We start from the raw sequence: 13,820 nt of genomic DNA on the forward strand, positions 1-13,820 counted from the left end.
AACTGTTTAGAATGTTGGAGGCAGGACTCAGGCAAAGCAGCCAGTGGATAGGGAGACCCTCTGAATGACAGATCAGAGAGCGAACTGATTTTGGAGCGTGTGGAATGTTCTAGAGAAGTGCCACCACCATTCGGCTTTTATTTATAAGGGAGATGTATTATATTTACATTTTTCATTTTCAGAATCATTACTAAAGGTAACTTTGTGAATTTTATTTGTACCTGCTCTATATTTTGTGACTAATATAGGTATAGGTTTTCTAGTACTCTGTACTTTTTTCACTTTCATTTAATGTAGGCCTTTGTCTGTTTCCTTAGTTGAGAAACAGGCCAAAAATGGGTGAGGGAGAAAAGTTGCAAATATCATCTTGCCAAATGAAAGAAATTTGGGCTGAGCTTCTCTTCCTTTAATATTTTAGCCTGGACTCTCTGTCAGAGAAAGGGGCAGTAGGTCCTAAAAGTCCTTATAAGTTGCGGAAGAGACTGGACAAGAAGAAGTGAAGGCTGAAGGACTCTGAATTGTGCCTTTGAAAAATTTTGAATTGAGATGCTTTGGGGTCTTTCCTTATATCAGTTAAATTTAAGATGTGGGAAAAGTTAGCAGAATATGTGATTCAGTTTGTAATGAGATTAATATGATCAAGACTAGATGTGTATTTAAGCTGATTAGAAGATCTCCCATCTTGGGTTTTTAGTCAGTAGTGGGTATCTTTTCTTTATCCCCTAAATGTAGTCCCCTCACTTATTTGTGTTATAGTTGTAGTTTTAATAAAAATGCAAAAAAAAAATCCCCATTGGGGAGCAAAAAAAAATTTTTTTAGCCTGGGTGGGGAAGAGAAGTTAACTATGGTCCCTGCCACACGGGGGGAAATTGAGGCAGGCAAAGTGCAGCTTTTAAAAGCCGCATCAAAAGAGACACACGGCAGCGGGATCAGATAGATCCCCTGAGCCGCCGCACAGTTCCTCCCCAGCATGATCAGATGCCAGGGGGGGGGAAGCCACTGAAGGGAGAGTGAGGCAGCCGGCTGCGCATGTGTGCGCATGCAGGAACGGGGACGGGTGTGCGCCGCTTCCCAGATGTTGTGGGAAAAATTGAGAAATCATTTGGAACCTGATAAAGCAGGAAAGCTTGTTTTTCTTTTCCAGATTATGAACAAACAAGAAGATGAAGATGAGTGAGCTACGGAGGACAGTATTTTAAGTTTTTCATGTGTGGACTAGACAGATAGCCTAAGCTTTTTAAAAATATATATTTTGTTTAACCACATCAGTAAATAAACATGGATGTTTAAGCAAATACCAGAATACATATGCTATAATGTTACTGTTTTAGTTAAATATTTAACTAAACTATTTAATTTAAACTATTTAAATTGTTATTATTACTGTAATGATTATTTTTCTCCTTCCAGCAAAGTATAATAGAAAAGTTGTCCAAATATGAATGATAAACTGATTGAACTGGAGATAATTCACCTCCCAATAATTTCATAATTACCTATCTGTAATGTGTTTCTAATAGTATAACCAAATCAGTAATTTTTTATATAACTGTAAAACTAATCTGAAAAGTTGTTATTCTAAAAATGAAACCTTCATCAGTTTGTAAATATTGAGATTATACCAGTAAGAGTGAATCTTTATGTAGAAAACCATTATTTAAATCTAGTCTTACTGACTAGTGATTTAAGTCACGATTTAAATCGATTTTATTTAAATCAAATCCACCCTGCTTTGAACAAAATAAAATATATTATATACAAGAATACTGCACAATGGATCGACAATGAGTTTGTGATGAACCTGATATTTATATTTCCGATGCTCCTTGGAAGAAAATGAGTTCCTTCTTGTCCCGAGAGTAGATGATCCCAAATATTTAGTGGATATAAATTAAACTGGGAGAAATTAAAATCTACTTGCGAGGGAAGTTAATTTTTGTAACTGAATGCAGACTCTCTTCATTAAAAGTGGAAGTATCAGCATGTAGTTGCATAGGTTGTCTATGATGTCTTTTTTTATTTAACAATACAAAGACTTAGGTCATTTAAGTAAGAAATAAAGTGGCTGTAGTGTGGCAATACCTGCACAGATGACACTGGCATCTTCACTATGAATGCAGTTGTGTGTCCTCCATGGGGCATGATTGCATTTCAGCAAGGAGTCTTCAGATCCATTGCACTGAACATCATCCAGGATAATATTGCCAGGGCCTTGACCAAAATGGGCACTTCCAGGTGCTGAAATTGCTGGTCCACATCCAAGCTGTTTGCATACAACCTGCGCTCCATTTATGTCCCAGAAATCATCGCAAACTGTTCCCCAGCTGCCAGCATAATATAGTTCGAGGCGACCCTCACATCTGTTCCTCCCATTGGTTAATCGTAACGGCAGCTCCATGGGTTCTATTGGATAATATATGGGAAATTGACACTGAGAATGGCATTAACATTTATATTAAGTGCTCTTGCATGCAGATTTTTCAGAATGTTGGTTTTTATTTTGATTTATTTATGGGCTGCCTTCCCATGCAGTGGATTCTGAAGGCAGCTACAAAATAGATTGAAACAGAAGAATTTAATTAAACACTGTAAAATATTAAAACAAAAAAATAGGGTCAATTGAGAAAAATACTAGTCCCATAATCAATTTCAATCCTGCTTTTGTAAAACAAAAAAGTCTTCAGATTGGTCCAGAAGGCCTATATTTCTACTATAGGAATTTTGTAGTGATGATGGGTGTAAGTAAGCCACATGAACACTGTTAATACATTTAAGACTGTGATCTATTTGCTCAGACATGCTATACTTGTTTAATTCTCAGTGATAAACTGCAGATTGTTCCCATTAGATGGGAGTGGGAGTTGAATGGGTGGTGAAGACTATCCTATCCTCATTGCTTCTATCGTTCTCGACCCCACATGATTCTATGGCATGAAGATAAGCATGGATTAATGGATTTTTGATTCTATTTTGTGGGATTACTCCAATGGCTTTGGGAAAATCTGGGGATTCCACTGAAGGAGTCCAGAAACTGGTGTGTCAACTGGCATATTAATGAGTTAAGATAAGCAACTGTTGAGGTGACATGAGAACTAGATTGCACAGGACTGGGTTCTACACATAAACAGGAACAGGCTTCCCCCTTGATGGTTTGCACACACAATCATGCTATACAGGAGAACTCTTCCTTGAATCCTAGCCTGAAACTCATCATTGGAAGTCCCCAGAAATCACTGCTGATTGCTGAGAAAACAAAAAGTCCCAATGACACAGGTGCACACTTGCAACTCTGATAAACAAGGAGACCAGTCTCACGATTGATAAGAAGAGATCTGACCACGCATTATTTTGTGATACTGGGAAGACATTATGGGTATGACATTATGGCTATGGAGTTTTGCAGTTCCCTGGGTGCCAAAACAAATGACGAATGAGGGGGAAAGGAAGTCATGTCTCTGTCGCCACCTCTAAGAAGTGTGGTGCCACCATGATACTGACCCAGTCTAAGGGAAATGTAGTAAACTTTGGGAGGGAGGGAGGTTTGGCAACAGGTTTACTTTTTGAGCAGCTTTTCTTTTCTTTTTCATTTCCCATTTCCCAATAGGCTGTTCAACCAGAAAAGACAGCAATATAACAAAAAAGTAATTGCTGTTCAATTTTCATTAAGAAATGCTCAATAGTTTCTACTGAAGACCTATCACAGATACAAACTCTAGATCCCATTCTTCACCTGTAAATCGTCCATGTAAGACAGCAAGTAGAAGTGAATTCATTCTTGAAAGGAAAAAATCTCCAATAGCATGGCATCATAATACTATAGAAATAATATGGTAACTGGTATTGATTAAAATATGAATATCCAGAGTACATGGGTGAACATACACACCACTTCACGTCTTGAAGACTGCACCATTCTACTGCCACAAGTATTTATCAGGTATTTTTTCAGCTGGTTACCAAATGGGTTGCTGATTGAGTTATCTGAAAAAGGCTGCCCCCCAAAATCCTGAAAATATTAGGGATTTTTCGGGGCCACTGAATAGCTGCAGTTAAAGGGCACTTAAAGGGCTCTCAGTCCTTTTAAATGCCTTTGAAGTAAACTCTCAGCTTGGAGAATGCATTTAAAGAGACTGAGAGGCCTTTAAATGCCTTTGGAGTTCATTCACTATGGAGTCACAGAGCTTGAAGAAGGCATTTAAAGGAACTGTGATCCTTTTCAATGCCTTCCCCCCACTGGAAACAATGGAGGATGGGGGGGACCTTATTCAGGGGCCCATAGACTTGGACACCCTAGTCCAATCTTTTTGAAACTTGGGGGGGGGGGTTGAGGAGAGGCATGAGCAGCTGTGCCGTTGTGCTGCAGGCTTGGTGCCTCGAATTAAAAAAACAGCCCCCAGAGCCCCAGATACCCCCAGATCAATTCTCCATTATAACCTATGGGGAACAATGACTATAACAGTCCTCATAGAGTATAATGGAGATGACAAAATCTGGCAATCCCAAATTCATTCCCAATTCCCTTACCCACATTATATTGTATATATTGTATTCTGAATGGAGAAAATAGAACTCACTTGTGAAAGAGGTTGATGTTGTTTCTATCTGAGGAGCTGTTTACATGAAACAAAAAACACCCCAAACCCCCCCCCCCAAACCCCGGAACAGAGGGAACCCATGAGGGGAAGTCTGAAATGATCCCACCAGTAGCACAGTCATAAGAAGTGCCCCAACACATGTGGAAACACGAAAGGCCACTGCAGTCTGAAAAACCCCAGTGTCTTCTATCCTTTCCCCAGTTCCTAGAAGCCTGAAACCTGTTTGTTCAATCAAGCACTAAAAGCACAAGGATGTCTTTTTCTCAGGATTCCTGGAACTAGCTGACTGCATATACCCATAGACCTAGCACCAGAAACCCTAACCTAGCCATATCCAATGCACAGGGGAGAAGAAAAGCTGGAGTTACAGAAATGGACATGCAAATACTTCTGCTGCTAAGAAAAAGAAGAAAAGAAGAGAAATTGAGAGAAACTGCCACTGCCACCATAGAGGGGGAGTGGGGGGGAGGAGGAAAGAGCTGCCAGAGTGTTAGCAGCACTTAATGGGTAACAGAGTGTGTGTGTGGGGGGGGGGGGGCTTATAAACTGAGGCAAGCAAATGCAACATAATTGGGGACTCTCTTTAGAAAGCATTTTCTCCTGAATACTCTCTCCTTTTCTTTTACTGGCCTGAACAATCTGAATTGAGATGGAAGGATTTGCCAAAATAGTATAACAGAGAGAGCCCAAAACATTTTCATTGCTTGAGTGTAAAATATAATAAATAAATGATAATTCACTGTTCTATATTTGGGTAGGGTTGCCATTTGCCTCCCACCCCCACCCTCAGTCACCTGCCCTCATTAATTTTAGTGGTAAGAGAAAAATGGGGGAGTGGGTACAGTGTAGATGGTGACACTGGCCTTTAACATATTATTTACCATAGAGCTTGGTCTTTACAACAGAGACTGGAGGAATTCCTAGAGAATAACCCAGAAATGTCATCAAGGCCAGTGATGTCTACACCTGGAAGTAACATCACTTCTGATTTAAGGTCTAGGAATTCCCCCAACCTCTATAGTAAAGACCATAGATCTGGGAGAATTCTTAGAGGAAATGAAGGAAGCGACATCACCCAAAATCCACCCTTCCCAGGCCCTCACCCCAAATCTCCTACATGTCACAAAATCTGTGTGGCGTCTCCCCCACCCCAGCAATCCACTCTTAAGAAGGGATGCATGCACTTCTGCAGTGGAATCCCTGGGGATGGTTTGCAAGATAGGCGAGCTATTGTGTATTCTTTCCACATGAATATATTGTTACACGGAGGCATCTCTTGAGAGGGAGATGTGCATGCAAAGCATCCCAGTTTCCAAATGACAGACAATTTGTTTTATTTCATTCCCAATTCCCTTACCCACATTATATTGTATATATTGTATTCTGAATGGAGAAAATAGAACTCACTTGTGAAAGAGGTTGATGTTGTTTCTATCTGAGGAGCTGTTTACATGAAAAAAAGAAAAGAAAAGTGAGACTCTGTCTATGTCAAGTGGCTCTGTAGCTCTTCAATCAAACATATATGGGAGGTTATTCCATAATCATGGGGCTGCCACTGAGAAGCAGGCCCTCCCCCTCTGATCTTAATTCCTGGGCAGAAACATATGGGAAAAGATGGTCCTGCAGATACCACAATCCCAAACCATGTAGGGCTTTAATGGGCAAAGCCAACACCTTGAATTGGGCTCAGGAGTGGATCAATTGCCACTGTGATTACTGTAGTATCAGAGTCACATGCTCCCAGTAGAGGGCCCCAACTAGTAGTTTAACTGCAGCATTTGGCACTAGTTGCAGCTTCCAAGTGCTCTTCAAGGGTAGCCCCAAGCACAGCACATTGCAATAATCCAGTCTAAATGTAACAAATGGGTCAATATTTCTAGATCAGACTGAACAAGAAGCGGGACCTGCGATACTCGCGAGGGGGGGGAGTATTCCCCGCGGCTCCCAGGTGGCTGACTTGCTGGAGCACAGAGGAGGTGGTGGCAGCAGCAGCCACAGGTGAGCCCAGCAGGCAGTCTGCTGGGCTTGCCAGGCTTCCCCCCCACACCCGACAGCAGCAACGGCCGCAGCTCTAGCCACCGGCACTCCAAGGCTTCTCACTGCCTCCCTCCCACTCCCTCCACCGCCGCCACTACCAGCAGCAATGGCGGCAAGCCCTGCATGGTTTCTAGCCACCAGGCCGGCCAGGCCAGGCTCCCCCCCAGCAATGGCTATGGCTCCCAGCCACTGGCGCGCCAAAGCTTCTCCCCTGTGTGCCGCCACCGCCAGCAGCAACGGCTCTGCTACAGTGCCTAGTGGTACTTTTTTACTTTTGGGGGAATTTAAGTTGGGATTGCCCCAAATGTGCAGGAAAATTTATTTGCCCCCTAGGTGCCCCCAATGTGCGGATTTAGATATCCGCACACAGGGGGCGCCTTGGCTATTAGATGAGGAATTGGTGCAGTTGATGCACCAGCCAAAGGTGTGCTAAAGAACTCTGAACAACCACAGCCACCTAGTTTTCTAAGGTGACAATGACAGAAATGGAATACATTGTCTGAGCCATTTTTCTCTGCTTTGACTAGGACTTTTTATTGACCAAATGCAGCCATTTTAGAATTCTTCATGCTTCTCTGCCTTTTTAAGAAGCACACTCACAAGACCAAGGGGCACACATGAGAAGACGTGGTTGGGACTTGCCCTGCACTGCTTTTTGTGGTCCCAGGTCTCTGAAGGCAGCTGGCAAGGGAAGCATGCAGCTGACCTCTCCCCCAGGCCACATGGTCAGGCTGGGGGGGGGCAGGGTCTGAATCAAGAGCTACTGGGACCCTACATGAATACACGTCCATCAGGTGGGCTGGGAGAAGGACGGAGGTGCGGGGCGGCTTTGCCTGCCCACCCCTTCCCTATATAGCCAAGAGCCACGTTCTCCTGGGCCTCCATTTGCTGTGGCTTTCCCACTGTGATTTGGTTGTCACAGTATATATATTACTATTTTCCATTACTTTCACAGCTCTGGGTGGTTTGGGCCATGGGATGTATCCTTTTGGTTAGGGAGGCAGTGCCTGTTTGCCCACATCTTGTGGTTCTGGGACTCCCTTAAGGGGGCTTGAGGATGAGCCAAATTCAGCAGCATGCCCAGTTCAGGGGCTGTTGGCAGTGCTGTCACCACCAGTTGGCAAGGGGACCACACAGCAGTTGGCACTCATTCAGTTCCGGGGTGGGGGGTGTTTGCTACTACTTGTTGGCTCACCATCAGGTGGGCTGGGGTTGTGGGGTTATAAGGCGGCAGGTGGGTCACTCAATTCAAGATCTGTCCCTTTGCTGTGCCAATGCTCCTATGGTGTAATCAATATAGCTGTGGCCATTTTATTCTTGAAGGTGTTGGTGTCAGTTCTTTGCCTGTGCCCCCCCCCATGCCCTGGGGTTCCACAAAGAAATTTACAGAAATAGGAATGCAGATGCACAAACATACACGCTATTTTGCCAAAAATCAAACAGGCAATCTTATTTGCTTTAGAATTAGATGACTATATGAGGTGGAACCTACAGACAACACACACCATTAAATCTAATTCTACCTCCCAGCTAACTTGATCAATTGCCTTTCCTCCACTGTTGCAAGACCATCTGTATCAAATCATATACATATACATATAGGGGAGAAACACCCCCAGAGATTCAAGAAACGCTTCTCTTCAGACTAGGAGAGCATCTATTAGTGTGATCCAGTGTTGTATACTGGTTGGAATGTCCAGCTAGGATCTGGGAGTCCCAGGTTTAAATCCCCACTGCAATGAAGCTCACAAAATGACCTTAGGCCAGACATTCCTTCTCGGCTTCAACTACCACACAGGGTTATAGTGAGGATAAAATGAAAGAAGGGAATACCACGTACCCTTCCTCATCTCCATGGAGCAAAGGTGGGATAAAAATATACTAATTAAAGAAATAATACGATCACTATATCACTTGGCTATGAAATATTAGAACCTAGTCCCTTTGACAGTAAGGAACAGGTCTGTTTGAATGCATACCAAATTTGATAAAATAGTAAGGATCAATGACTTACTGGATGTTTGTGCAACAGGTGATGCACTAGGAGTTACTCTTCCTGCTAAATAAAAAGGGGATGATTAATAAAATTAAGATACAGCTATCTGATCAATTATATTGCATGTCATCCAGGAGATCAAGAACTTAACAGAAAAAAAGTCAAACAAATCAAACTATACTAGCTATGGAAAAATTCTCTATGTTCAGCTGGCTGGACACGTTTTCCACTTAGAGAAAAAATCTCAAATGGTGATATAAAAACCAAGCAACACAATGAGGAATTTCACATTACCCTTTTTTTGATCCGTCATGGAGTAAACTGGTATAGGGCTGCCATTTCACACATGGCTTTCCCCTTCCGGTAAAGAGCTGGATCTGAAGCGGTTTGCCATTTCAGACTGCACTGTTTTTTCCCGCTTTACCCCCGCCATTTTTTGCCCGTGCGGGCGATCTCTGGCTTTTTTTTTGAACATTCGCTTTAGAGTGCTATAGCGCTGTAGCTATAACAAAACACTCCAGGCATTACAATGGGGTTATGATGCTGTTGCATTATACTGCTATAACGCTATAGCGCTATAATGCTATAAAGTGAACATTAAAAAAAACCCGGAGATTGCCCGCACAGGCGAAAAACGGCAGGGAAAAAGCGCATTGGAACCGGAAGAGGAAACTGAAGACTACTTGGAAGTGGTTGACAGGTAAAGATTAAGAAATTGCTTAAAAAGACAACTTGGAATGTATAATATTCCTGGGTCTAAAGAGAAGACTAGAAGAATGAGAATGATAAAACAACTTCATTATGAACAGCCATGAAACAATACATATAGCAATTCATATCAGTGCAATCCTAAACAGAGTCATACTTTTCAAACTTACAGCAGCGAAAGGGCTAAGAAGACTGACACTCTGTTTAAGATTGCATTGTATATCGAATTCTAGAAATAACAACATCTAAGTGTTCTTAGGAATTTTACACTACCAGTTCCCTAACAATATTAAAAGCAAGGGACACAATGTCTCTATAACATAAATTCTTTTTATAATTTTATAATTACTAAATTTAATAATTACTGGTGACTAAAACTAATCTGTATTAAAATTAAAGTTAAGAAATATAATGGTAAAGAAGGTGAAACTTTATAAGGGATTTCTAAGATCGATGGATAAAAAGTGGACATTGCAGTAGATATTTGATTTAGATGCTCCATGCTAATTTCCAAGAGAGCACTTCAAAACACTAAGCTGTATTATTTGATTTATAAGGAAAATTAAAACTGTACATGGCATTATTTATCTGCCTTTGTCCTTCTTTAATATCATTCTTCATGGGATCGGCAAGAAAGAAAAAACATAACTGAGGTTACAAGATAAATGGTTGTTGTGTGGCCATACCTTCACAGGTGACACCAGCATCTTCATGATGGCCGCAGTCATGTCTGCCCCAAGGTGCATGAGGGCACTGAGACAAGGAGGGCTCGTTTCCCCTGCAATTAACATCATCCAAGAAAATAGGGCCTGGACCTGGACCATAATGAGCATTTCCAGGTGCTGATAGCGCCGATCCACATCCAAGCTGTTGGCACACGACCTGTGCATTGTTTATGCTCCAGCCATCATCACAGACTGTTCCCCATGTGCCATTGTGATATACTTCAACACGACCTGCACATCTGTTGGCTCCATTCACTAGTCGTAAAGAACCTTCAGATGGAACTTTTTTAAAAAACAAAGTGTTACTTGGTTTTATTGGACTGATCAAGGTAATGTCACTATCAATGCCAAATCAGTCCTTAATAACAGTTCGATAATCTGTATATCTAATTCCCAAAGTCCCCTCTGCATGCAGATACTTATTTCCGCAGATAGGGGGCATACTCTCCCACAACAAATTTTTATACAGACTCATGGGACTCTGGGTCTGCAGAAATATCCAAAGAGTTAAAAAAAAACCTCAGGGGGGTTGAATCCCCCCCCATACCTTTTGAAACGGCACTTGAAGGGATCTACTCCAGGCCCCACTGCACTGACAGTAAGAGATAGACTGGCTGAAGGGGGGGGAAGAGAAAGAAAGGAGAGGAAACAAAAAGCAGAACTGGATCTGGGATAGGGAAGGATTCCTCCTGCAGTATGAAGGGGGTTTGGAGCCAGTCCTGGGACTAGGATTGCCTGCTTTATCTTGGGGAATTCCTGGAGATTCTGTGGTGAAGTCTGAGGAGTGCAGAGTTTGGGGAAGGGTGAGGCCTCAGCTGGATATAATGCCACAGAGTCCTGGCATTATTTATTTGCCTTTGTCCTTCCTTAATATCATTCTTCATGGGATCAACAAGAAAGAAAAAACATAACTGAAGTTACAAAAGAAATGGTTGTTGTATAGCCATACCTTCACAGATAACACCAGCATCTTCATGATGACCGCAGTTATGTCTGCCCCAAGGTGCATGAGGGCACTGAGACAAGGAGGATTCGTTTCCCCTGCACTGAACATCATCCAAGGCAATAGAGCCTGAACCTGGACCATAACGAGCATTTCCAGGTGCTGATAGCGCCGATCCACATCCAAGCTGTTGGCACACGACCTGTGCATTGTTTATGCTCCAGCCATCATCACAGACTGTTCCCCATGTGCCATTGTGATATATTTCAACACGACCTGTGCATCTGTTGGTTCCATTCACTAGTCGCAAAGAACCTTCAGATGGAACTTTACAAAAGAAAGAAAGTGTTACTTGTTTTTTTTAATGAAGGTAAATCATTCCTTGTCAACAGTTAGATAATGCTCATCTAATATGCCCCAACCACTGATGCAGAAGAGGCTGAAGTGGACCGGTTCTATGAAGACCTACAACACCTCCTAGAATTAACACCAAAAAATGATGTCCTCATCATCATAGGGGACTGGAATGCTAAAGTAGGAAGTCAAAAGGTAACCGGAATAACAGACAAGTTTGGCCTTGGAAAGCAAAATGAAGCAGGGCAAAGGTTAACAGAGTTTTGTCAAGAGAACACACTGGTCATAGCGAACACCCTTTTCCAACAACCTAAGAGACGACTCTACACATGGACATCACCAGATGGGCAACACCGAAATCAGATTGACTATATAATTTGCAGTCAAAGATGGAGAAGCTCTATCCAGTCAGTAAAAACAAGACCTGGAGCTGACTGTGGCTCAGATCATGAGCTACTCATTGCAAAATTCAGACTTAAACTGAAGAAAATCGGGAAAACCACGAGGCCATTCAGGTTTGACCTAGATCGCATCCCTGATGAATATACAGTAGAGGTGAAGAATAGATTCAAGGGTCTGGATTTGATAGATAGAGTGCCTGAAGAACTATGGACAGAGGTTCGTGACATCGTACAGGAGGCAGCAATCACCACCATACCAAAGAAAAAGAAATGCAAGAAAGCAAAATGGCTTTCTGATGAGGCTTTACAAATAGCAGAGGAAAGAAGGAAAGCGAAAGGCAAAGGCGAAAAGGAAAGATTTACCCAACTGAACGCAGATTTCCAGAGAACAGCAAGGAGAGATAAGGAGGCCTTCCTGAATGAACAGTGCAAAGTAATAGAAGAAAACAATAGAATGGGAAGGACTAGAGATCTCTTCAAGAAAATTGGAGAAATCAAGGGAGCGTTCCATGCAAAGCTGGCCATGATAAAGGACAAAAACGGTAGGGACCTAACAGAAGCAGAAGAGATTAGGAAAAGATGGCAAGAATACACAGAAGAACTATACAAGAAAGACCTCGATGTCCTTGACAACCACGACGGTATAATCACTGACCTCGAGCCAGACATCCTGGAATGTGAAGTTAAATGGGCCTTAGAAAGCATTACTAACAACAAAGCTAGTGGAGGTGATGGTATCCCAGCTGAGCTATTCAAAGTCTTAGAAGAGGATGCTGTTAAAGTTCTGCACTCCATTTGCCAGCAAATTTGGAAAACGCAACAGTGGCCACAGGATTGGAAAAGATCAGTATACATTCCAATCCCAAAGAAGGGCAATGCCAAGGAATGTTCAAACTATCGCACAATTGCACTCATATCACACGCTAGCAAGGTCATGCTCAAGATCCTACAAGCTAGGCTTCAACAGTACGTGGATAGAGAACTACCAGAAGTACAAGCTGGGTTTCGAAGAGGTAGAGGAACGAGAGATCATATTGCCAACATTCGCTGGATTATGGAGAAAGCAAGAGAGTACCAGAAAAATATCTACTTCTGCTTCATTGACTATGCTAAAGCCTTTGACTGTGTGGATCACAACAAACTATGGCAGGTCCTTAAAGAGATGGGAGTACCAGACCACCTCACATGTCTCTTGAGAAACCTGTATAAGGGCCAAGAAGCGACAGTTAGAACCGGATACGGAACAACTGATTGGTTCAGCATAGGAAAAGGAGTACGACAAGGATGTATACTGTCACCTTGCTTATTTAATATATATGCAGAGTACATCATGCGAAATGCTGGCCTGGATGAATCACAAGCGGGAATTAAGATTGCTGGGGAAAAGATCAACAACCTCAGATATGCAGATGATACCACTCTAATGGCTGAAAGTGAAGAGGATCTAAAGAACCTCTTGCTCAGAGTAAAAGAGGAGAGCGCAAAAGTGGGCTTGAAGCTCAACATCAAAAAAACTAAGATCATGGCATCCGGCCCCATCACTCCTTGGCAAATAGAAGGGGAAGCTGTGGAAGTAGTGACAGACTTCACGTTCCTGGGATCCCAGATCACCGCAGACTGTGACTGCAGCCATGAAATTAAAAGACGCCTGCTCCTTGGGAGGAAAGCGATGGCGAACCTAAACAGCATGATAAAAAGTAGAGACATCACCCTGCCAACAAAAGTCCGCATGGTCAAAGCAATGGTATTCCCAGTAGTCATGTATGGCTGCGAGAGCTGGACTATAAGGAAGGCCGAGCGCCGAAGAATAGATTCTTTTGAACTATGGTGCTGGAGGAGACTCTTGAGAGTCCCTTGGACTGCAAGAAGAACAAATCAGTCAATCCTCAAAGAAATCAACCCTGACTGTTCCCTGGAAGGCCAGATAATGAAACTGAAGCTCAAATACTTTGGCCACCAAATGAGAAGGGAGCACTCACTGGAGAAGACCCTGATGCTGGGAAAGATTGAAGGTCAAAGAAGACGGGGACGGCAAAGGATGAGATGGTTAGACAGTGTCA

At 42.6% G+C, this 13,820-nt stretch overlaps 1 protein-coding gene across 1 annotated transcript in view; it reads right to left on the minus strand.

The window, feature by feature from the left end:
* LOC107116292 (deleted in malignant brain tumors 1 protein-like) overlaps window positions 1-13,820 on the minus strand; it is a 149,372-nt gene that overhangs the window by 89,740 nt on the left and 45,812 nt on the right. Inside the window, 3 exon segments of the mRNA XM_015418191.1 lie at window positions 2,081-2,393; window positions 10,019-10,332; window positions 10,970-11,332. Coding sequence (XP_015273677.1) covers window positions 2,081-2,393; window positions 10,019-10,332; window positions 10,970-11,332 — 990 coding nt within the window.

The sequence above is a fragment of the Gekko japonicus genome, unplaced genomic scaffold (genome assembly GCF_001447785.1).
Source record: "Gekko japonicus isolate JY-2015 unplaced genomic scaffold, Gekko_japonicus_V1.1 scaffold2340, whole genome shotgun sequence".
NCBI lineage: Eukaryota > Metazoa > Chordata > Lepidosauria > Squamata > Gekkonidae > Gekko > Gekko japonicus.